The 24,578-nt window shown below is 49.4% G+C and overlaps 1 protein-coding gene across 1 annotated transcript in view; it reads right to left on the bottom strand.

Annotated features, from left to right (window-relative positions):
• NCOA1 (nuclear receptor coactivator 1) overlaps positions 1–17,382 on the bottom strand; it is a 48,764-nt gene extending 31,382 nt beyond the window's left edge. Inside the window, exons 1-14 of the mRNA XM_054518435.1 lie at positions 17,263–17,382; positions 16,494–16,559; positions 16,113–16,175; positions 15,871–15,933; positions 15,669–15,731; positions 15,467–15,529; positions 14,358–14,535; positions 13,100–13,210; positions 12,535–12,603; positions 11,215–11,310; positions 9,843–9,983; positions 5,894–6,041; positions 3,578–4,811; positions 128–296 (exon numbers count right to left, since the gene is read on the bottom strand). Of these exons, the coding sequence (XP_054374410.1) occupies positions 128–296; positions 3,578–4,811; positions 5,894–6,041; positions 9,843–9,983; positions 11,215–11,310; positions 12,535–12,603; positions 13,100–13,210; positions 14,358–14,535; positions 15,467–15,529; positions 15,669–15,731; positions 15,871–15,933; positions 16,113–16,175; positions 16,494–16,559; positions 17,263–17,382 (2,584 nt within the window). The remainder of the gene's footprint in view (positions 1–127; positions 297–3,577; positions 4,812–5,893; positions 6,042–9,842; positions 9,984–11,214; positions 11,311–12,534; positions 12,604–13,099; positions 13,211–14,357; positions 14,536–15,466; positions 15,530–15,668; positions 15,732–15,870; positions 15,934–16,112; positions 16,176–16,493; positions 16,560–17,262) is intronic.
• Between the last annotated feature and the right edge of the window lie 7,196 nt (positions 17,383–24,578).

Below are 24,578 nucleotides of genomic sequence, written 5' to 3'. Positions count from 1 at the left end.
GCCAAACCCTGAGAAAATCTTGGATGGCGCCGGGATCCCGGGCGAGGGTTTGAGCCCATTGCCGCCATTCCCATGTGCGGAATTCCGGGAATTCTGGGAATTGTGGGAATTCTGGGAATTGCTGTACCTGAGGGGGCTCTGGCGGCCGTGCTGGGCTGCAGGGGCGTCATTCCCGACACTCCGGACACTCCGGACACTCCGGATTCGCTCCTGTCCGGGCCGCAGATCCCGGGAATCGGCGCCGATTTTTCCAGGGAAGGGAGGAGCTGATCCAGCTGCTCCAGCTCGGCTGAGAACTGCAGGGAAAAGGGAAAAATTCTGGGATCGGGTGGGGAAAAAAATCTCGGGACAAAGTAGGAAAAGTTCTGGGTTGGGGTGGGGCAAAGTCTGGGAGAAGGAAGGAAAAATTCTGGGATTAGATGGGGAAAATCCTGGAATAAACTGGGAAGATTCTGGAATCAGGCAGGAAAAATCTTGGGATTAGCTGGAAAAAATCCTGGAATAAACTGGGAAGATTCTGGAATCAGGCAGGAAAAATTTTGGAATCAGCTGGGAAAAACTCTGGAATAAACTGGGAAAAATTCTGGGATTAGCTGAGAAGAATCTTGGGATCAGGCGAAAAAAAAATCTGGAATAAGGTGGGAAATATCCCAAAAAAAAACTGGGAGAAATTCTGGGATCAGGTGGGAAAAGATGTGGAATCAGGCAGGAAAAATCTTGGGATCAGCTGGAAAAAATCCTGGAATAAACTGGGAAGATTCTGGAATGAGGTGAGAAAAAATCTGGGATAAGGTGGGGAAAACCCCCCCAAAAAACTGGGAAAAATTCTGGGATCAGGTGGGAAAAAATCTGGGAGAAAGCAGAAAAAATTCTGGGATTAGCTGGGAAAAATTCTGGAATAAACTGGGAAGATTCTGGAATCAGGCAGGAAAAAATCTTGGGATCAGGTGGGGAAAAAATCTGGGATCAGGTGGGAAAAATCCGAGAAAAAAATGGGAAAATTTGTGGGATCATGTGGGAAAAAATCTGGGAGAAAGCAGAAAAAATTCTGGGATTAGATGGGAAAAATCTTGGGATCAGCTGGGAAAAATCCTGGAATAAACTGAGAAAATTCTGGAATCAGCTGGGAAAAATCCTGAAATAAACTGGGATAAATTTTGGAATCAGCTGGGAAAACTCCTGGGATCAGGCAGGGAAAATTCTGGGATTAGCTGAGAAAAATCTCAGGACTGGTTAGGAAAAATTCTGGGATTAGCTGGGAAAAGTCTTGGGATCAGGTGGGAAAAATTCTGGGATCAGCTGGGAAAAATTCTGCATAAACAGGAAAAAATCTTGGGATCAGGTTTGGGAACAAACTGGGAAAAATTCTGGGATTGGGTGAGAAAAATTCTGGGATAAGGCAGGAAAAATCTTGAGATTCCAGGGGAATGGGAAGCAAAAGCCAGGAGAATTCCAGGAAAATCCCTGGGAGCATCCAAGGAAATCTTGGAGAACCTCAAGACGTTGGGATTGGAATGGGATGGGATCAAATCTCCACCAATCCCACCCGAACCATTCTGGACCTCCAGGATTCCATGGGAATGGGAAACAAAATCCAGGAGAATTCCTAGAAAATCTCTGGGAATGTCCATGGAAATCTTGGAATTATGAGACTGGAATGGGATGGAATCAAATCTCCATAAATTCCACCCGAACCATTCCGGAACTCTGGAATTCAATGGGAAGACAAATCCTGGAGAATTCCTAGAAAATCTTTGGGAATGTCCAAGAAAATCTTGGAATTGTGGGATTGGAGCAGGATGGGATCGAAGATTATGAACTTCACCCAAACCATTCTGGATGTCCAGGATTCCATGGGAATGGGAAGCCAAACCCAGGAGAATTCCCAGAAAATCTTCGGGAATGCCCAAGAAAATCTTGGAGATTGCCTCAAGATGTTGGGATTGGAGTGGGATGGGATCAAATCACCACAAATCCCACCCAAACCATTCCAGAACTTCGGCATTCTCTGGGAAAGGGAAACAAAATCCTGCAGAATTCCTCGAAAATCTTTGGGAATGTCCATGGAAATCGTGGAATTATGAGACTGGAATGGGATGGGATCAAAGCTCCACCAATCCCACCCGAACCATTCCGGAACTCTGGAATTCAATGGGAAGCCAAACCCAGGAGAATTCCCAGAAAATCCTTGGGAGCATCCAAGGAAATCTTGGAGCACCTCAAGACCTTGGGATTGGAGTGGGATGGGATTGAATCTCCACCAATCCCACCCAAACCATTCTGGATGTCCAGGATTCCATGGGAATGGGAAGCCAAGCCTGGGAGAATTCCTAGAAAATCTTTGGGAATGTCCAAGGAAATCTTGGAGCACCTCAAGATCTTGGGATTGGAGCAGGATGGGACCGAATCTCCACCAATCCCACCCAAACCATTCTGGATCTCCAGGATTCCATGGGAATGGGAAGCCAAATCCTGGACAATTCCCAGAAAATCTTTGGGAATGCCCAAGGAAATCTTGGAGCACCTCAAGACCTTGGGATTGGGAATTATGGGATTGGAGCAGGATGGGATCAAAGCTCCACCAATCCCATCCAAACCATTCTGGATCTCCAGGATTCCATGGGAACGGGAAGTCAAACTCGGGAGAATTCCTAGAAAATCTTTGGGAATACCCAGGAATATCTTGGAGCACCTCAAGACCTTGGAATTGGAGTGGGATGGGACCGAATCTCCACCAATCCCACCCGAACCATTCCGGAACTCTGGAATTCAATGGGAAGCCAAACCCAGGAGAATTCCCCAAAAATCCCTGGGAGCATCCAAGGAAATCTTGGAGCACCTCAAGACCTTGGGATTGGAGTGGGATGGGATTGAATCTCCACCAATCCCACCCGAACCATTCTGGATCTCCAGGATTCCATGGGAATGGGAAGCCAAGCCTGGGAGAATTCCTAGAAAATCTTTGGGAATGTCCAAGGAAATCTTGGAGCACCTCAGGATCTTGGGGTTGGAATGGGATGGGACCGAATCTCCACAAATCCCACCCAAACCATTCCAGAACTTTGCCATTCAGTGGGAAAGGGAAACAAAATCCTGCAGAATTCCTAGAAAAACTTTGGGAATGTCCATGGAAATCTTGGAATTATGAGACTGGAATGGAGTGGGAGGCAAAGCTCCATAAATCCCACCTGAACCATTCCAGAACTTTGGCATTCGATGGGAAGCAAAACCCAGGAGAATTCCCAGAAAAGGAAATCTTGGAGCACCTCAAGACCTTGGGATTGGAGCAGGATGGGACCGAATCTCCACCAATCCCACCCGAACCATTCTGGATCTCCAGGATTCCATGGGAACGGGAAGCCAAATCCTGGACAATTCCCAGAAAATCTTTGGGAATGCCCAAGAAAATCTTGGAGCACCTCAAGACCTTGGGATTGGGAATTACAGGATTGGAGCAGGATGGGATTGAATCTCCACCAATCCCACTCAAACAATTCAGGACCTCCAGGATTCCATGGGAATGGGAATCCCAATCCCGGCCAATCCCCCCAGAGGATCTCGGTTCTCCCCCACCCACCTGTCCCGGCGCCTCCATCTTGACCTCATCCCCCGCGGGAATTTTGGGAATGGCGTTCGGCGGGGCCGGACACGTCTCGGCAGGGGCGGCGGCCTCGCCCTTCTCCACCTTGACCTTGACGTCGTCCAGGCTGAGCCCCGGATGCGCCGGCTCCTTCTCGTCCTTGTCCAGCAGGTACCGCAGCAGCTGGTGATCCTTGCACTCCTTCTTCTTCTCCGCCTCCGCCATCCCGGAATTCCCGGCGCCGCAATTCCCGCCGGGATTCTCCTTCTTGTCCTGCTCGGCGGCGGCGGCGGCGGCGGGGATGTCGGAGGGGCTGCCCTCCTGCAGCAGCCGGTGCAGGATTTTGTGGCGCTCCGTCAGCGAGCTGTGCGAGGACGGGCAGGACGGAGCAGCCGGGACGGGGTTCCCGGGAATGCCGGCGCACGCCAGGGAATCCTTGGAGCTGGTGTCGGCGTCGGCGTGGTGCCGCAGCTGCTGCTCGGCCGTGCTGGCCAGCAGCTGCACCAGCCGGTGGCTCGTGCCCTGCGGACACTTCCCGCCGCCGCCGCCGCCGCCGCCGTCGCCCCCGGCCTCGGATCCGTGCGGAATTCCCGGCTCCGAGGTCTTGTCGGCTCCATTGTTTTCTTGGATCATCTCGCCGAGGATGGAAGAGATTTCCTTGGCGTCCTTGGGGTCGGATTTGCCGCCGACGCGGCCGGGGGAGTTTTGGGAGCTTGGCTGCCTCAAAAACGCCGGATTGGCCGGAGGCTCCGGAAGCGCCGAGTTGACGGGAGCGTTGGGAAAAGGCCGGGAATTCCCCGAGGATGAGGAGGAGGATGAGGAGGAGGAGGAGGATGAGGAGGAGGAGGAGGAGGAAGCTGGGGAGTGCATGGATGGCGAGAAGGGAGCTCGGGATCTGGGAATCAAGCCGGGACTCCCGCGGTGCCGCGGCGACAGGAACTGCGGGGCCGGAATTCCGGGGCTGTTCATGGGGGAGCTGCCGTGGGACAAAGGGTGGGAATTCCCGGCGGTTTGGCTTAAGGCAACGTTGGATCCCAGAGGATTCCCGAAATTCCCTTGGCCCGAGGCGGAATTGCCGGGATGAGGGGAGGGCGCGGCCATGACGGAGCCGTTGGACGGAGGGAGGGAAGGCGGCAGCGCCATTCCCGGCGCCGGAGGAACGTTGGGATTCACCCTGGGAAGGGCCAGGCCTGGAGCGGGGGCGTCCTGGGGGGAGAGAATTCCGTGATCCCTGGGGGGGAAAAAAACATGGGAAAATCAGGTTTTCCCCGGGTTTTGGTGTTCCCCAAAGCAGTTCTGGCAGCGGGAATTCCAAAAATTCCCTGCTTGGAATTCTGGCTGCTCCGAGGCTTTCTCAGGGTTTTGGAATTCCCAGATCCTGTTCCGAGAACAGCAGGAATTCCAAAAAATTCCCTGCTTGGAATTCCGGCCGCTCCAAGGTTTTCTCAGGGTTTGGAATTCCCAAATCCTGCTCTGAGAAGAGCAGAGATCCCAAAAATTCTCTGCTTGGAATTCCGGTTGCTCTGACCCTTTTCCCCGGTCTGGAGTTCCCAGATCAGCATTCCCATCATCCCAGCCCGGTGGCGCTGGGAAAAGTCCGTTTTCCCAAATTTTTGGAGTTGTTCCAGGATTTCCTGGACCCATCCCAGCAGCTCCAGAGGATCATTTTTCTTGGGAATTCTGACAGAAATCCTTGGGAGGGGAAGGTCTCAATTCCAATCCCAATCCCAATCTAAATTCCAGACCTAATTCCAATCCCAATCCTAAACCTAATCCTAATTCCAATCCCAATCCCAACTCTAATCTCAATGCCAATCCCAGTCCTAAACCTAATCCTAATTCCAATTCCAATCCCAATTCCAGTCCCAATCCCAATCCCAAAACCAATCCCAATCCAATCCCAATTCCAGTCCCAATCCTAATCCCAATTCCAGTCCCAATCCCAATCCCAACCCCAATCCAGCCCTGAGGACCCAGGGAATGCCCGGATGAGGTCAAGGCCAAATTTACAGGAAAAATTCCTCACCCGGAGTTTGAAAACCCCTTGAAAAATTTTTCCTTAGGAGACACCAAAAATTCCCAAAACCTCCAGAATTCCAGGAAAAAACTCAAAAGAGGGGGGAAAAAAGAAGGGGAAAAACCCCAAAAAGCTGGAAAAACCCAAGGCGGGATCAGCGCCCGAAGCTCCATCCCTGCCTCATCTGGGTGATTCCCGGCACCGATCCCAGCCGGAATTCTGAGGAATTCCATGGAATTCCGAGGGATTTGATGGGAATTCCATGGAATTCCGAGGGATTTGATGGAATTCCGTACCTCTCAATGACGTGGATGCCCATGATGAAGGGCTGCAGCTCCGGGCTCGAGGGGTAGCAGAGCTTGCACTTGGTGTGGGCACTCAGCACGGAGCCGTCGCTCAGCGTGAAGCGGTACGAGGGGCTGAAGGCCGTGCCCCGCGTCATCACTGAGGAGAAACACACAGAATTCCAGGGAAAAATATGGGAAATATCTCGAGAAAATCCTGAGAAGATCCATAAAAATCATGTCAGGGGAAAAGGGAAAGTGAGCACGGAGCCAGCGCTCAGTGAAAAGGGGACGAGGGGCTGAGGGCCCTGCTGGGGTTATCACTGAGGGGAAAAAACACTGAATTCCAGGAAAATCCTGGGAAAAATCCCAAGAACATCCTGAGAAAATCCCAATCTCATCCCAAAAATCCCAATTCAAGGGAAATCAATCCCAAAAATGCCAGCAGGGCACAGGGAGGATCAGCACGGAGCCGTCGCTCAGCGTCAAGCGGTACGAGCGGCTGAAGGCCGTGCCCCGCGTCGTCACTGAGGGGAAACACACAGAATTCCAGGGAAAAATATGGGAAAATCACGGAAAATCTCGAGAAAATCCTGAGAAGATCCATAAAAATCATGTCAGGGGAAAAGGGAAAGTGAGCACGGAGCCGTCACTCAGCGAAAAGGGGACAAGGGGCTGAGGGCCCTGCTGGGGTTATCACTGAGGGGGAAAAACGCTGAATTCCAAGGAAATCCTGGGAAAACACTGAGAAAATAAAAAAAAAAATCCTGAAAAAATTACAAAAACCCCAATTCAATGGAATTCTGATCCCAAAAGCCACAACAGGGCCCAGGGACGATCAGCACAGAGCCCTTGCTCAGTGTGAGGGGGATGAGGGGCTCAAGGCTCTGCCAGGGTCATCACTGAGGGAGAAACATGGAATTCCAAGAAAATCTTGGGAAAACAATGAGAAAATCTCAAAAAAAATCCTGAAAAAAATCCCAAAACCCCCAATTCAATGGAATTCTGATCCCAAAAACCTCAACAGGGCCCAGGCAGGATCAGCATGGAGCCATCGCTCAGGGTGAAGGGGACAAGGGCTTGAAGGCCATGCCAGGGTCATCACTAAGGGAAAAACCACAGAATTCCAAGAAAAAACATGGAAATCCTGGAAAATCCTGAGAAAATCCTGAGAAAATTCTAAAAATCATGATAGGTAAAGGAAGAGTCAGCTCAGAACTGATGCTCAGCGTAAAGGGGATGAAGGACTGAAGGTGGTGTTGGGATCATCCCTGAGGGGAAAAACATGGAATTCCAGAAAAGGCCAAGAATATTCTGGGGAAATAACAAGAAAATCCTCAAAAATCCCAATCTAATCCCAAAAAAACCCAATTCAATGAAAATCTAATCTCCAAAATGCCAATAGGGTACAGGGAGGATGAGCAGGGAGCTGTCGCTCAGCATGAAGGGGGCGAGGGGGCCGTGCCAGAGTCATCACTGAAGAGAAAAACACTTAAATCCCAGAAAAATCACATTAAAATCTCAAGAAAATCCTGAGAAAATCCCAATCTAATCCCAAAATCCGGAATCCAATGGAAAGATAATCCCAAAAACCCCAACAGGGCACAGGGAGGATCAGCATGGAGCCGTCGCTCAGCGTGAAGGGGACGAGGGCCTGAGGGCCATGACCTGCGTCATCTCTGAGGGAAAAAACACTCAATTCCAGGGAAAAACTTGGATCAATTCTGAGAAAATCCTGAGAAAATCCCAATCTAAACCCAAAGTCCTGAATCCAATGGAAAGTTAAACCCCAAAACCCCAATAGGGCACAGGCAGGATCAGCACGGAGCCGTCACTCAGCGTGAAGGGGACGAGGGCCTGAGGGCTGTGCTGGGGTCATCACTGAGGGAAAAAACACTGAATTCCAGGGAAAAACTTGGAAAAAGTCTGAGAAAATCCTGAGAAAATCCCAATCTAATCCCAAAATCCCGAATCAAATGGAAAGCTAATCCCAAAAACCCCAATAGGGCACAGGCAGGATCAGCACGGAGCCGTCACTCAGCGTGAAGGGGACGAGGGCCTGAGGGCCATGATGGGGTTATCACTGAGGGAAAAAAACACTGAATTCCAGGGAAAAACTTGGAACAATTCTGAGAAAATCCTGAGAAAATCCCAATCTAATCCCAAAATCCTGAATCCAATGGAAAGCTAATCCCAAAAACCCCAATAGGGCACAGGCAGGATCAGCACGGAGCCCTCACTCAGCGGGAAGGGGACAAGCGCCTGAGGGCTGTGCTGGAGTCATCACTGAGGTAAAAACACTGAATTCCTGGGAAAAGCTTGGAACAATTCTGAGAAAATCCCAAACTAATACCAAAATCCTGAATCCAATGGAAAGATTATCCCAAAAACCCCAATAGGGCACAGGGAGGATCAGCACAGAACCGTCACCCAGCGTGAAGGGGACGAGGGCCTGAGGGCCGTGCCCCGCATCATCACTGAGGTAAAAACACTGAATTCCAGGGAAAATACTTGGAAAAATTCTGAGAAAATCCCAGTCTAATCCCAAAATCCTGAATCCAATGGAAAGATAATCCCAAAAACCCCAATAGGGCACAGGCAGGATCAGCACAGAACCGTCACTCAGCGTGAAGGGGACGAGGGCCTGAGGGCTGTGCCCCGCGTCATCACTGAGGGAAAAAACACTGAATTCGAGGGAAAAACTTGGAGCAATTCTGAGAAAATCCTGAGAAAATCCCAATCTAATCCCAAAATCCCGAATCAAATGGAAAGTTAAACCCAAAAACCGCAATAGGGCACAGACAGGATCAGCACGGAGCTGTCACTCAGCGTGAAGGGGACAAGGGCCTGAGGGCCGTGATGGGGTCATCACTGAGGGAAAAAAACACTGAATTCCAGGGATAATACTCGGAAAAATTCTGAGAAAATCCTGAGAAAATCCCAATCTAATCCCAAAATCCTGAATGCAATGGAAAGCTAATCCCAAAAACCCCAATAGGGCACAGGCAGGATCAGCACGGAGCCGTCACTCAGTGTGAAGGGGACAAGGGCCTGAGGGCCGTGCTGGGGTTATCGCTGAGGGAAAAACCTCTGAATTCCAGGGAAAAACTTGGAACAATTCTGAGAAAATCCTGAGAAAATCCCAAAACCCTGAATCCAATGGAAAGATAATTCCAAAAACCCCAATAGGGCACAGGCAGGATCAGCACGGAGCCGTTACTCAGCGTGAAGGGGACAAGGGCCTGAGGGCCGTGCTGGGGTTATCACTGAGGGAAAAACCTCTGAATTCCAGGGAAAAACTTGGAACAATTCTGAGAAAATCCCAATCTAATCCCAAAATCCTGAATCCAATGGAAAGATAATTCCAAAAACCCCAATAGGGCACAGGCAGGATCAGCACGGAGCCGTCACTCAGCGTGAAGGGGACAAGGGCCTGAGGGCCGTGCTGGGGTTATCACTGAGGGAAAAACCTCTGAATTCCAGGGAAAAACTTGAAAAAATTCTGAGAAAATCCTGAGAAAATCCCAATCTAATCCCAAAATCCTGAATCCAATGGAAAGTTAAACCAAAAACCCCAATAGGGCACAGGCAGGATCAGCACGGAGCCGTCACTCAGCCTGAGGGGGACAAAGGCCTGAGGGCCATGCTGGGGTCATCACTGAGGGAAAAACCTCTGAATTCCAGGAAAAACATGAAAAAAATCCCACAAAAATCCCTCAACAATCCCCAAAACCCCACCACCACTACCCACAGGAAAACATCCTACCACCACCACCTCCCAAAAAAACCCCCAAACCCTTCCGAAACAAAAAAACCCCACACGCCCACCCTGCCACAACAACGCCGCCATTTTCTCCTCCTCTTCCCAACCTGCGTCGGGAACAAAAAAACCCCCAAATCCAGGGGATTTTTCCCAGTTTTTCCCAAGGAGAAGATTCCCGGGGGCAAAGGCAGCGGGTACCTTCCTGAAAGAGCTGCTTGGCGTAGGAGGGCTCGCGGCCCTGGGGCTGGAAGAAGGCGTAGATGCATTTGCGGACCAGATCCTCCCAGCCCGTCCGGCCGGCGGCGCGCAGCGAGCTGGTGTCGATGGAGATGATTTTTCCTGGGAAAAAAAGAGGATGTGTGGGGAGATTTGGGGGGTTTGGGATGTTGGGCGTGGTCCGAGGAATGGTTGGAGGAGGCTGGGGGTGGTGGGGTGGGAATGGGATGGGATCAAAAGTCCGTGGATCCCATCCCAAACCTTTCTGGCGTTCTGGGATTAAGGATGGATCAAAATCCATCGAGAAGGATTTTCATGGAATTCAGGGATGGAAAAGGGAAGGGAGATCCCCGAGATTCCCAGGGAATTCCCAAAATTCCTTCCTGGAGAGGAATCGGGATGGGGATGGATCCAATACCAGGCTGGGAGAGCCGGGAATGGAGAGAATTCCCTGGGAAAAGGGGAGGGATTTGGGAAGGAATTCCTGGCTGGGCTGGAATTCCCAGAGAATCCCTGGCAGTGTCCAAGGAAAGGCTGGAACAACCTGGGACTGTGGGGTGGGAATGGGATGGGATTGAAGGTGCATGGATCCCATCCCAAACCATTCCGGGATTCTGGGATCCAGGACACTCAGGATCCATCCCGAGGGATTTTTATGGGATTTTGGGATGAAAAAGGGAAGGGAGACCCTTCCTGGAGTCAGGGAATTCCCAAAATTCCTTCCCAGAGAGGAGCTGGATGGGATGGATCCAATGCCAGGCTGGGAGAGCTGGGAATGGAAGGAATTCCCTGGGAAAGGGGAGGAATTTGGGAAGGAATTCTGGAATTCCCAGAGAATCCCTGGGAGCTCTCAAGGAAAGCTTGGAGTATCCAGGGATCACAGGGTGGGAATGGGATGGGATTGAAGGTCCATGGATCCCATCCCAAACCATTCCGGATTCTGGGATCCAGGACACTCAGGATCCATCCCCAGGGATTTTTATGGGATTCAGGATGGAAAAGGGAAGGGAGGTCCCCAGGATCCCAGGGAATTCCCAAAATTCCTTCCCAGTGAGGAGTCAGGATGGGGATGGATCCAGCCCCAGGCTGGGAGAGCTGGGAATGGAGGGGATTCCCTGGAAAAGGAGAGGGATTTGGGAAAGAATTCTGGAATTCCCAGAGAATCCCTGGGAGCGCTCAAGGAAAGCCTGGAGCATCCTGGGACTGCGACTGGGCCAGGATGGGATTTGAAGCTCCACAAATCCCACCCAAACCATTCCAGAATTCCACCACCCCCAGCTCTCACTCCCACGGCCTCCGGAGCCCCAGAATCCCGGGAATCCAGCCCGAATTCCCGGGAAAGTTTGGGATGTACCTGTGGTGTCCTGCTTGGTGACGAAGGACTCGGTCGGGGCTGGGGCGGCCGGGCGCGGCAACCTCCGGGCGATGCAGATCAGACACGACTGGAAATCTGGAAAACACCGGAAAAACACCGGGAATGCCGGAACCACCGCCCCGGGCCTGAGCTCAGATCTCGATCCTGGATTTCATTCCCTGCCCTGGAAGTGTTTTCCTGAGGAAATGGGACTGAATTCCCTGAAATTCCCTGGGAAAAGCTCGGAGGGGTTAAATGGGGAGGTTCTGGGATGTGGCGGAGCTGGGATAATGAAAATTCCAGGATTGTGGGGATTTGGTCCTAAAACACCAGGATTTTTGGAAATCCTGCAGGAATTGTGGGATTCATCCTGGAATGTGGTGGGAGAAGAGGGATGGGACAGGGAAAGGGGATCCAGAGTGGGAGAGTAACGAGGGATCCGCCCAATCCTGGGCCTGCATTCCCAATCCCAATCCCAATCCCAATCCCCAGTCCCAATCCCAATCCCCAGTCCCATCCCAGCCCATCCTGACTGTGCTCAATCCTAATCCCAATCCCAATCCCAATCCCATCCGATCTGAATCCCACCCCATCCCGTCCAATCACAATCCTGCACAGCATTCCATTCCCAATCCCAGTGCCAATCCCAATTCCAATCCCAGTCCTTCTCCATTCCATCCATCCCATCCAAACCTAATCCTAATTTTGTTTTCCCATCCAAATCCCATCCTCAATCCTATCCCACCCCAATCCTGCACTGCCACCCCAATCCCACATTCCCATCCCAATCCCAATCCCAATCCCATCTCAACCCATCCCACCCTAATTCTGCATTCCCATCCCAATCCTGCTCCATTCCATCTTGTCCCAGTCCTGCTCTGCTTCATCCCATCCCAATCCTCCAATCCTATCCCAATCCTGCTCTGCCCTCCCAACACCAATCCCATCCCAACCCCATCCTAATCCCAATCCCCTCCAAATCATAATACCATCCCAACCCCAATCCCAATCCCACTCCAAATCCCCAATCCCAAATCCCCAATCCCAATCCCAAATCTCAAATCCCAAATCCCCAATCCCAAATCCCCAATCCCAATCCCAGATCCCAGATCCCAAATCCCAAATCCCAGATCCCAAATCCCCACCTTCGCCCTCCTCCTGGAAGGCGCGGGCTGGCTGACAGTGAAGCACTGCATGGCCTCGTACCGCTGCCCCAATCCATCTCAGTCCCACCCAAATCCCAAATCCCAAATCCCCCATCCCAGATCCCCAATCCCAATCCCATATGCCATATCCCAGATCCCCGATCCCAAACCCCACCTTCGCCCTCCTCCTGGAAGGCGCGGGGCTGGCTGACGGTGAAGCACTGCATGGCGTCGTAGCGCCCAGCTCCAACCCCAATCCCATATCCCATATCCCAAATCCCAAATCCCCAATCCCAGATCCCCGATCCCCGATCCCAAATCCCAATCCCAGATCCCAGATCCCCACCTTCGCCCTCCTCCTGGAAGGCGCGGGGCTGGCTGACGGTGAAGCACTCCATGGCCCTCGTAGCGCTGCCCCAATCTCATCCCAGTCCCACCCAAATCCCAATCCCCAATCCCCAATCCCAACTCCCAAATCCCCAATCCCCAATCCCCAATCCCGATCCCAAATCCCGAATCCCAGATCCCAAATCCCCACCTTCGCCCTCCTCCTGAAGGCGCGGGCTGGCTGACGGTGAAGCACTGCATGGCCTCAGAGCGCCCAGCTCCAACCCCAATCCCAACCCCAAATCTCAAATCCTAAATCCCAGATCCCCGATCCCAATCCCCACCTTCTCCCTCCTCCTGGAAGGCGCGGGGCTGGCTGACGGTTGAAGCACTGCATGGCCTCGTAGCGCTGCCGCAGCTCCGCCTGCTCGCTCCCGCCTCGTCCGGCGGCCGCACCAGCATCCGGCACTGGAAGGTGTGGCTGCCCCGCCGCGACGGCTCCTGCGGCCACGGCACCCCGTTCACTGCGGGGAAAACACCGGAAAAACTGGAATTCGGCACGCGGGAATGAGCTGTGATCACGGAATTCCCAAGATCCCCGGGATCTGGGGCTCTGCACCGGCATCCGGCACTGGAAGGTGTGGCTGCCCCCGCCGCGACGGCTCCTGCGGCCACGGCACCCCCGTTCACTGCCGGGAAAACACCGGGAAAAACGGGAATTCGGCACGTGGGAATGAGCTGTGATCACGGAATTGTGGGATTCCAAAGATCCTTGGGAATCGAAGAACTGCTGGGAAGAATCCAGCCACAGTTCCGAAAGAGCCCTGGGATTTCAGGAGCACAAATCCAGCCAGATTTCCCAGAGATCTCTGGGATTTAAGGAACCAGGGCTGGGAAGAATCCACTCAAAATTCCCAAAGATCCCTGGATTTTCAGAAACAAGCTCCACCCAGTATTCCCAAAGATCCCTGGAATTTAAGGAACCAGGGATGGGAAGAATCCAGGCAGAATTCCCAAAGATCCCTGGGATTTGAGGAGCACAATCCAGCCAGAATTCCCAAAGATCCCTGGGATTGAAGGAAATGAAAGAAAAATTTAAAACTAATAGAGAAACAATAAATAAATAAAAATAGGAATGAAAATAAAATCTAAATAATGAAGAAATAACTAGAAGTAAAATAAAATCAAAGATAATAAATAAAAATAAATATATTAATAATAAATATATTATTAATATATTAATAATAAAAATAAAATTAATAAATAATAAACTAAAAAATAAATAAAAAAACAAAAATGGAAAAAATCTAAATAATTACACAAATAAAAATAAAAAAATAGAAATAAAATTAAAATTTAAATAAACACAACAATAAAAATAAAAATAAAAATAAAAACAAAAATAATAAAATAAAATAAAAATAAAAATAAAATAAAATAAAAAATAAAAATAAAAATAAAAAATTAAAATAAGATAAAACTACAATAAAAAATAAAAATTAATTAAAATAAAAATAAATAAAAATTTAAATAGATTTTAAAAATTAACAACCCTCCTCCACTCCCACCCCCCCAAACCCCCACCCTCTCTCCCGCATCCATTCCCAGATTTTCCCAGGATTTTCCCGGATTTTCCCGGATTTTCCCGGATTTCCCCGGGGCTCTCCGCACCCAGGGATTTGGGGAGCAGGTTCTTGACGAACTCGGCGTGGTCGCCCACGTGCAGGATGCTGTAGACGCTGGAGTTCATCAGCTCCTCCTGCCCGTAGCCCAGGTACCCCGTCACGTTCTCCGACACAAACACGATCCGCCCCTCGCGGTTCACCACGAAGAAAAACCCGTCCAGGGCCTGCGGAGGGAAAAAACGGGAAAAAATTCCAAGGTTTTATCAAAAATAGCACAAAACCGGGAAGGAATTCCAAGGTTTTATCCCAAATAGCACAAAAACGGGAAGGAATTCCAAGGTTTTATCCCAAATATCCCGCCACATTCTCCGACACGAACATGATCCACCCTTCAACGTTTCACCACTGACAAAAATCCATCCAGGGCCTGGAAGGGGGAAAAATTCCAAGGTTTTATCCCAAATATCCTGAAAATGGGAAAGAATTCCAGGTTTTATCTCAAGTATCTCAAAAACGGGAAGGAATTCCAAGGTTTTATCTCAAATAGCACAAAAACGGGAAGGAATTCCAAGGTTTTATCCCAAATATCCCGTCACGTTCTCCGACACAAACACGATCCGCCCCTCGCGGTTTTACCACGAAGAAAAACCCACTCAGGGCCTGGGGAGGGAAAAAACGGGAAAAAATTCCAAGGTTTTATCCCAAATAGCACAAAAACGGGAAAGAATTCCAAGGTTTTATCCCAAATAGCACAAAAACAGGAAGGAATTCCAAGGTTGTATCACAAATAGCACAAAAACGGGAAAGAATTCCAAGGTTTTATCTCAAATAGCACAAAAACAGGAAGGAATTCCAAGGTTGTATCACAAATAGCACAAAAACGGAAAGAATTCCAAGGTTTTATCTCAAATAGCACAAAAAAACGGGAAAAAAATTCCAAGGTTTTGTCCCAAATATCCCGTCACATTCTCCGACATGAACGCGATCCAACCCTTCAAGTTTCACCACTGACAAAAATCCATCCAGGGCTGGGAAGGGGGAAAAATCCCAAGGTTTTATCCCAAATATCCTGAAAATGGGAAAGAATTCCAGGTTTAACTCAAGTATCTCAAAAACGGAAGGAATTCCAAGGTTTTGTTCCCAATATCCCGTCACGTTCTCCGACACAAACACAACCCGGCCCTCACGGCTCACCGTGAAAAAAAACCCGTCCAGGGCCTGGGGAGGGAAAAATACGGGAAAAAATTCCAAGGTTTATCACAAATAGCGCAAAAACGGGAAAGAATTCCAAGGTTTTATCCCAAATAGCACAAAACCAGGAAGGAATTCCAAGGTTTTGTTCCCAATATCCCATCACATTCTCCGACACAAACACAACCCAGCCCTCACGGTTCACCACGAAGAAAAACCCACTCAGGGCCTGGGGAGGGAAACAACGGGAAAAAATTCCAAGGTTTTATCCCAAATAGCACAAAAACAGGAAGGAATTCCAAGGTTTTATCTCAAATAGCAGAAAAACGGGAAAGAATTCCAAGGTTTTGTCCCCAATATCCCATCACATTCTCCGACACAAACACGATCCAGCCCTCACGGTTCACCACGAAGAAAAACCCACTCAGGGCCTGCGGAGGGAAAAAACAGGAAAAAATTCCAAGGTTTTATCAAAAATAGCACAAAACCAGGATGGAATTTCAAGGTTTTATCCCAAATAGCACAAAAACAGAAAGAATTCCAAGGTTTTATCCCAAATAGCACAAAAAGGGGAAAGAATTCCAAGGTTTTGTTCCCAATATCCCGTCACGTTCTCCGACACAAACACAACCCGGCCCTCGCGGTTCACCACAAAGAAAAACCCACTCAGGGCCTGGGAGGGAAAAACGGGAAGGAATTCCGAGTTTTATCCCAAATAGCACAAAAATGGGAAAGAATTCCAGGGTTTTATCTCAAATAGCACAAAGACGGGAAGGAATTCCAAGGTTTTGTCCCCAATATCCCATCACATTCTCCGACACGAACGTGATCCAACCCTTCAAGTTTCACCACTGACAAAAATCCATCCAGGGCCTGGAAGGGGGAAAATCCCAAGGTTTTATCCCAAATATCCTGAAAATGGGAAAGAATTCCAAGGTTTATCTCAAAAACGGGAAGGAATTCCAAGGTTTTGTTCCCAATATCCCGTCACGTTCTCCGACACGAACGCTGATCCGACCCTTCCTCGTTCACACACGAAGAGAAACCCGTCCAGGGCCTGGAGTGGGGACGGAATTCCAGAGGGGAATCATGGAAGGGCGGGAGAAGGAAATTCCAGAGGGAGGAGATTCCACGGAAAACTGGGCGGGATTTTGAGTGTGGAGAACGTTCTGTGGAAGGCTGGGGGGATTCCAGCTCTGGGAATTCCAGCTGGTTCCAAGATCCACCTCGGTTATTCCTGGATTTGGGTCCTCAAATCCCAGGATTTCAGCAGGGATCCAGGATCCACCTTGGTCATTCCAAAGGATTCCCATGGATTCGGGTCCTTAGTGCGGAGAAGGTTCCCTCAAAGCTTGACTGGATTCCCGCTCTGGGAATTCCAGGATTCCAGCTGGGATCATGCATTTGGGTCCTCAAATCCCAAAATTCCAATCAGGACCAAAGATCCACCTTGGTTATTCCTGGAATTCCAGGATTCCACTTGGGATCCAAGATCCACCCTGGTCATTCCAAAGGATTTGGCTCCAGGAGTGTGAGAATGTTCTGGCAAAGCTTGGCTGCATTTCCATTCTGGGAATTCCAGATTCCAGCAGGGATCCAAGATCCACCTTGGTTACTCCAATAGATTCCAATGGATTTGGGTCCTTGAGTGGGGAGAAAATTCCATGGAAAACTGGGTGGGGTCTTGAGTGTGGAGAACGTTCTGTGGAAGGCTGGGGGGATTCCAGCTCTGGGAATTCCAGCCAGGTTCCAAGATCCACCTCGGCTATTCCTGGATTTGGGTCCTCAAATCCCAGGATTCCAATCAGGACCAAAGATCCACCTTGGTTATTCCTGTAATCCAAGGATTCCAGTTGGGATCCAAGATCCACCTTGGTCATTGCAACGGATTCAGCTCCATGAGTGTGGAGAAGGTTCCCTCAAAGCTTGGCTGGATTCCTGCTTTGGGAATTCCAGGATTCCAGTTGGGATCATGGATTTGGGTCCCCAAATCCCAAAATTCCACTCAGGACCAAAGATCCACCTTGGTCATTCCTGAATCCAAGGATTCCAGTTGGGATCCAAGATCCACCTTGGTCATTCCAAAGGATTCCCATGGATTTGCGTCCTTGAGTGTGGAGAACGTTCCCTCAAAGCTTGGCTGGATTCCTGCTTTGGGAATTGCAGGGTTCCAATTTGGGATCATGGATTTGGGTCCGTAAATCCCAAATTCCAATCAAGACCAAAGATGGTTATTCCTGGAATAAGGAATATGGTTATTCCTTGATTATTCCTGGAATTCAAGGATTCCAGCAGGGATCCAAGATCCAAGACAGTTATTCCTGGATTTGGGTCCTCAGGCCCCAGGATTCCAGTTGGGATCAAAGATTTGGGTCCTCAAATCCCAGGATTCCAGTTGGGATCCAAGATCCACCGAGGTGATTCCCACGGATTCGACTCCATGAGTGTGGAGAAGGTTCCCTCAAAGCTTGGCTGGATTCCTGCTTCTGGAATTCCAGGATTCCAGTTGAGATCATGGATTTGGCTCCTCAAATCCCAAAATTCCAATCAGGACCAAAGATGGTTATTCCTGGAATAAGGAATATGGTTATTCCTTGGTTATTCCTGGAATCCAAGGATTCCAGTTGGGATCCAAGATCCACCCTGGTCATTCCAATGGATTCCCATGGATTTGAGTCCTTGAATGTGGAGAACGTGCTGGGGGAGTTTGGGTGGATTCCCGCTCTGGGAATCCCAGGATTCCACTTGGATCATGGATTTGGGTCCTCACATCCCAAAATTCCAATCAGGACCAAAGATCCACCTTGGTTATTTCAAAGGAATCCAAGGATTCCAGCTGGGATCCAAGATCCACCTTGGTCATTCCAATGGATTTGGCTCCATGAGTGTGGAGAAGGTTCCCTCAAAGCTTGGCTGGATTCCCACTCTGGGAATTCCAGGATTCCAGCTGGATCATGGATTTGGGTCCTCACATCCCAAAATTCCAATCAGGACCAAAGATCCACCTTGGTTATTCCAATGGATTTGGCCCCATGAGTGTAGAGAATGTTCTGGCAAAGCTTGGCTGCATTTCCATTCTGGGACATTCCAGGATTCCAGCAGGGATCCAAGATCCACCTTGGTTACTCCAATGGATTCCAATGGATTTGGGTCCTTGAGTGGGGAGAAAATTCCACGGAAAACTGGGTGGGGTCTTGAGTGTGGAGAACGTTCTGTGGAAGGCTGGGGGGATTCCAGCTCTGGGAATTCCAGCCAGGTTCCAAGATCCACCTCGGCTATTCCTGGATTTGGGTCCTCAAATCCCAGGATTCCAATCAGGACCAAAGATCCACCTTGGTTATTCCTGTAATCCAAGGATTCCAGTTGGGATCCAAGATCCACCTTGGTCATTGCAACGGATTCAGCTCCATGAGTGTGGAGAAGGTTCCCTCAAAGCTTGGCTGGATTCCTGCTTTGGGAATTCCAGGATTCCAGTTGGGATCATGGATTTGGGTCCCCAAATCCCAAAATTCCACTCAGGACCAAAGATCCACCTTGGTCATTCCTGGAATCCAAGGATTCCAGTTGGGATCCAAGATCCACCTTGGTCATTCCAAAGGATTCCCATGGATTTGCGTCCTTGAGTGTGGAGAACGTTCCCTCAAAGCTTGCTGGATTCCTGCTTTGGGAATTGCAGGGTTCCAATTTGGGATCATGGATTTGGGTCCGTAAATCCCAAAATTCCAATCAAGACCAAAGATGGATATTCCTGGAATAAGGAATATGGTTATTCCTTGATTATTCCTGGAATTCAAGGATTCCAGCAGGGATCCAAGATCCAAGACAGTTATTCCTGGATTTGGGTCCTCAGGCCCCAGGATTCCAGTTGGGATCAAAGATTTGGGTCCTCAAATCCCAGGATTCCAGTTGGGATCCAGGATCCACCGAGGTGATTCCCACGGATTCGACTCCATGAGTGTGGAGAAGGTTCCCTCAAAGCTTGGCTGGATTCCTGCTCTGGGAATTCCAGGATTCCAGTTGAGATCATGGATTTGGCTCCTCAAATCCCAAAATTCCAATCAGGACCAAAGATGGTTATTCCTGGAATAAGGAATATGGTTATTCCTTGGTTATTCCTGGAATCCAAGGATTCCAGTTGGGATCCAAGATCCACCCTGGTCATTCCAATGGATTCCCATGGATTTGAGTCCTTGAATGTGGAGAACGTGCTGGGGGAGTTTGGGTGGATTCCCGCTCTGGGAATCCCAGGATTCCACTTGGGATCATGGATTTGGGTCCTCACATCCCAAAATTCCAATCAGGACCAAAGATCCACCTTGGTTATTTCAAAGGAATCCAAGGATTCCAGCTGGGATCCAAGATCCACCTTGGTCATTCCAATGGATTTGGCTCCATGAGTGTGGAGAAGGTTCCCTCAAAGCTTGGCTGGATTCCCACTCTGGGAATTCCAGGATTCCAGCTGGGATCATGGATTTGGGGTCCTCACATCCCAAAATTCCAATCAGGACCAAAGATCCACCTTGGTTATTCCAATGGATTTGGCCCCATGAGTGTAGAGAATGTTCTGGCAAAGCTTGGCTGCATTTCCATTCTGGGACATTCCAGGATTCCAGCAGGGATCCAAGATCCACCTTGGTTACTCCAATGGATTCCAATGGATTTGGGTCCTTGAGTGGGGAGAAAATTCCACGGAAAACTGGGTGGGGTCTTGAGTGTGGAGAACGTTCTGTGGAAGCTGGGGGATTCCAGCTCTGGGAATTCCAGCCAGGTTCCAAGATCCACCTCGGCTATTCCTGGATTTGGGTCCTCAAATCCCAGGATTCCAATCAGGACCAAAGATCCACCTTGGTTATTCCTGTAATCCAAGGATTCCAGTTGGGATCCAAGATCCACCTTGGTCATTGCAACGGATTCAGCTCCATGAGTGTGGAGAAGGTTCCCTCAAAGCTTGGCTGGATTCCTGCTTGGGAATTCCAGGATTCCAGTTGGGATCATGGATTTGGGTCCCCAAATCCCAAAATTCCACTCAGGACCAAAGATCCACCTTGGTCATTCCTGGAATCCAAGGATTCCAGTTGGGATCCAAGATCCACCTTGGTCATTCCAAGGATTCCCATGGATTTGCGTCCTTGAGTGTGGAGAACGTTCCCTCAAAGCTTGGCTGGATTCCTGCTTTGGGAATTGCAGGGTTCCAATTTGGGATCATGGATTTGGGTCCGTAAATCCCAAAATTCCAATCAAGACCAAAGATGGTTATTCCTGGAATAAGGAATATGGTTATTCCTTGATTATTCCTGGAATTCAAGGATTCCAGCAGGGATCCAAGATCCAAGACAGTTATTCCTGGATTTGGGTCCTCAGGCCCCAGGATTCCAGTTGGGATCAAAGATTTGGGTCCTCAAATCCCAGGATTCCAGTTGGGATCCAAGATCCACCGAGGTGATTCCCACGGATTCGACTCCATGAGTGTGGAGAAGGTTCCCTCAAAGCTTGGCTGGATTCCTGCTCTGGGAATTCCAGGATTCCAGTTGAGATCATGGATTTGGCTCCTCAAATCCCAAAATTCCAATCAGGACCAAAGATGGTTATTCCTGGAATAAGGAATATGGTTATTCCTTGGTTATTCCTGGAATCCAAGGATTCCAGTTGGGATCCAAGATCCACCCTGGTCATTCCAATGGATTCCCATGGATTTGAGTCCTTGAATGTGGAGAACGTGCTGGGGAGTTTGGGTGGATTCCCGCTCTGGAATCCCAGGATTCCACTTGGATCATGGATTTGGGTCCTCACATCCCAAAATTCCAATCAGGACCAAAGATCCACCTTGGTTATTTCAAAGGAATCCAAGGATTCCAGCTGGGATCCAAGATCCACCTTGGTCATTCCAATGGATTTGGCTCCATGAGTGTGGAGAAGTTCCCTCAAGCTTGCTGGATTCCCACTCTGGGAATTCCAGGATTCCAGCTGGGATCATGGATTTGGTCCTCACATCCCAAAATTCCAATCAGGACCAAAGATCCACCTTGGTTATTCCAATGGATTTGGCCCCATGAGTGTAGAGAATGTTCTGGCAAAGCTTGGCTGCATTTCCATTCTGGGACATTCCAGGATTCCAGCAGGGATCCAAGATCCACCTTGGTACTCCAATGGATTCCAATGGATTTGGGTCCTTGAGTGGGGAGAAAATTCCACGGAAAACTGGGTGGGGTCTTGAGTGTGGAGAACGTTCTGTGGAAGGCTGGGGGATTCCAGCTCTGGGAATTCCAGCCAGGTTCCAAGATCCACCTCGGCTATTCCTGGATTTGGGTCCTCAAATCCCAGGATTCCAATCAGGACCAAAGATCCACCTTGGTTATTCCTGTAATCCAAGGATTCCAGTTGGGATCCAAGATCCACCTTGGTCATTGCAACGGATTCAGCTCCATGAGTGTGGAGAAGGTTCCCTCAAAGCTTGGCTGGATTCCTGCTTTGGGAATTCCAGGATTCCAGTTGGGATCATGGATTTGGTCCCCAAATCCCAAAATTCCACTCAGGACCAAAGATCCACCTTGGTCATTCCTGGAATCCAAGGATTCCAGTTGGGATCCAAGATCCACCTTGGTCATTCCAAAGGATTCCCATGGATTTGCGTCCTTGAGTGTGGAAACGTTCCCTCAAAGCTTGGCTGGATTCCTGCTTTGGGAATTGCAGGGTTCCAATTTGGGATCATGGATTTGGGTCCGTAAATCCCAAAATTCCAATCAAGACCAAAGATGGTTATTCCTGGAATAAGGAATATGGTTATTCCTTGATTATTCCTGGAATTCAAGGATTCCAGCAGGGATCCAAGATCCAAGACAGTTATTCCTGGATTTGGGTCCTCAGGCCCCAGGATTCCAGTTGGGATCAAAGATTTGGGTCCTCAAATCCCAGGATTCCAGTTGGGATCCAGGATCCACCGAGGTGATTCCCACGGATTCGACTCCATGAGTGTGGAGAAGGTTCCCTCAAAGCTTGGCTGGGTTCCCACTCTGGGAATCCCAGGATTCCCGTTGGGATCATGGATTTGGCTCCTCAAATCCCAAAATTCCAATCAGGACCAAAGATGGTTATTCCTGGAAAAGGAATATGGTTATTCCTTGGTTATTCCTGGAATCCAAGGATTCCAGTTGGGATCCAAGATCCACCCTGGTCATTCCAATGGATTCCCATGGATTTGAGTCCTTGAATGTGGAGAACGTGCTGGGGAGTTTGGTGGATTCCCGCTCTGGGAATCCCAGGATTCCACTTGGGATCATGGATTTGGGTCCTCACATCCCAAAATTCCAATCAGGACCAAAGATCCACCTTGGTTATTTCAAAGGAATCCAAGGATTCCAGCTGGGATCCAAGATCCACCTTGGTCATTCCAATGGATTTGGCTCCATGAGTGTGGAGAAGGTTCCCTCAAAGCTTGGCTGGATTCCCACTCTGGGAATTCCAGGATTCCAGCTGGGATTGAGGATTTGGTTCCTCAGATCCCAGGATTCCAGTTGGGATCCAAGATCCACCTTGGTTACTCCAATAGATTCCAATGGATTTGGGTCCTTGAGTGAGGAGAAAATTCCACGGAAAACTGGGTGGGGTCTTGAGTGTGGAGAACGTTCTGTGGAAGGCTGGGTGGATTCCAGCTCTGGGAATTCCAGGATTCCAGTTGGGATCCAAGATCCACCTCAATTATTCCTGGATTTCTGTCCTCACATCCCAGGATTCCAGTTGGGATCCAAGATCCACCTCAATTATTCCTGGATTTGCATCCTCAGATCCCAGAATTCCAGCCGGGATCCAAGATCCACCTCGGTTATTCCTGGATTTGTGTCCTCACATCCCAGGATTCCAGTTGGGATCCAAGATCCACTTTGATTATTCCTGATCCTGATCCTAATCCTGATCCTAATCTAAACCATAATCTTAGTCCTGACCCCAATTCCAATTTTCCTTTGGAACTCCCAGCTCCTGGAAAATCCCCCTTCCACTCAAACCTAAAACCAAGGATTAAAGCCCCAAATCCCAACATTCCCACCCTAAAACTTGGGATTAAAGACCCAAATCCCAACATTCCCACCCTAAAACCTGGGATTAAAGCCCCAAATCCCAACATTCCCACCCTAAAACCCGGAATTAAAGCTCCAAATCCCAACATTCCCACCCTAAAACCTGGAATTAAAGCCCCAAATCCCAACATTCCGACCCTAAAACCTGGGATTAAAGCCCCAAATCCCAACATTCCCACCCTAAAACCCGGGATTAAAGCCCCAAATCCCAACATTCCCAACCCTAAAACCTGGGATTAAAGCCCCAAATCCCATAAAAACCCGGGGATTAAAGCCCCAAATCCCAACCTTCCAACCCTAAAACCTGGGGATTAAAGACCCAAATCCCGGGGATTAAAGCCCCAAATCCAACATTGCACCCTAAAACCCGGGATTAAAGCCCCAAATCCCGGGGATTAAAGCCCCAAATCCCAACATTCCCACCCTAAAACCCGGGATTAAAACCCCAAATCCCATAAAAACCCGGGATTAAAGCCCCAAAATCCCAACCTTCCAACCCTAAAACCTGGGATTAAAGACCCAAATCCCATAAAAACCCGGGATTAAAGACCCAAATCCCGGGATTAAAGCCCCAAATCCCAACATTCCCACCCCTAAAACCCGGGATTAAAGCCCCAAATCCGGGATTAAAGCCCCAAATCCCGGGATTAAAGCCCCAAATCCCAACATTCCCACCCTAAAACCCGGATTAAAACCCCAAATCCCATAAAAATCTGGGATTAAAGCCCCAAATCCCAACATTCCCCACCCAAAACCCGGGATTAAAGCCCCAAATCCCAACATTCCAACCCTAAAACCTGGGATTAAAGACCCAAATCCCATAAAACCCGGGATTAAAGCCCCAAATCCCAACATTCCCATCCTAAAACCCGGATTAAAGCCCCAAATCCCAACATTCCCACCCTAAAACCCGGGAATTAAAGCCCCAAATCCCATAAAAACCCAGGATTAAAGCCTCAAATCCCAACATTCCGGCCTGGATTTGCCTCATTCCCGGTTTTCCC

This window comes from Molothrus ater, unplaced genomic scaffold (assembly GCF_012460135.2).
Source record: "Molothrus ater isolate BHLD 08-10-18 breed brown headed cowbird unplaced genomic scaffold, BPBGC_Mater_1.1 matUn_MA215, whole genome shotgun sequence".
Taxonomy (NCBI): Eukaryota; Metazoa; Chordata; class Aves; order Passeriformes; family Icteridae; genus Molothrus; species Molothrus ater.
Note: the sequence above shows the minus strand (reverse complement) of the source record. Positions and strands in the feature narration are given on the sequence as shown.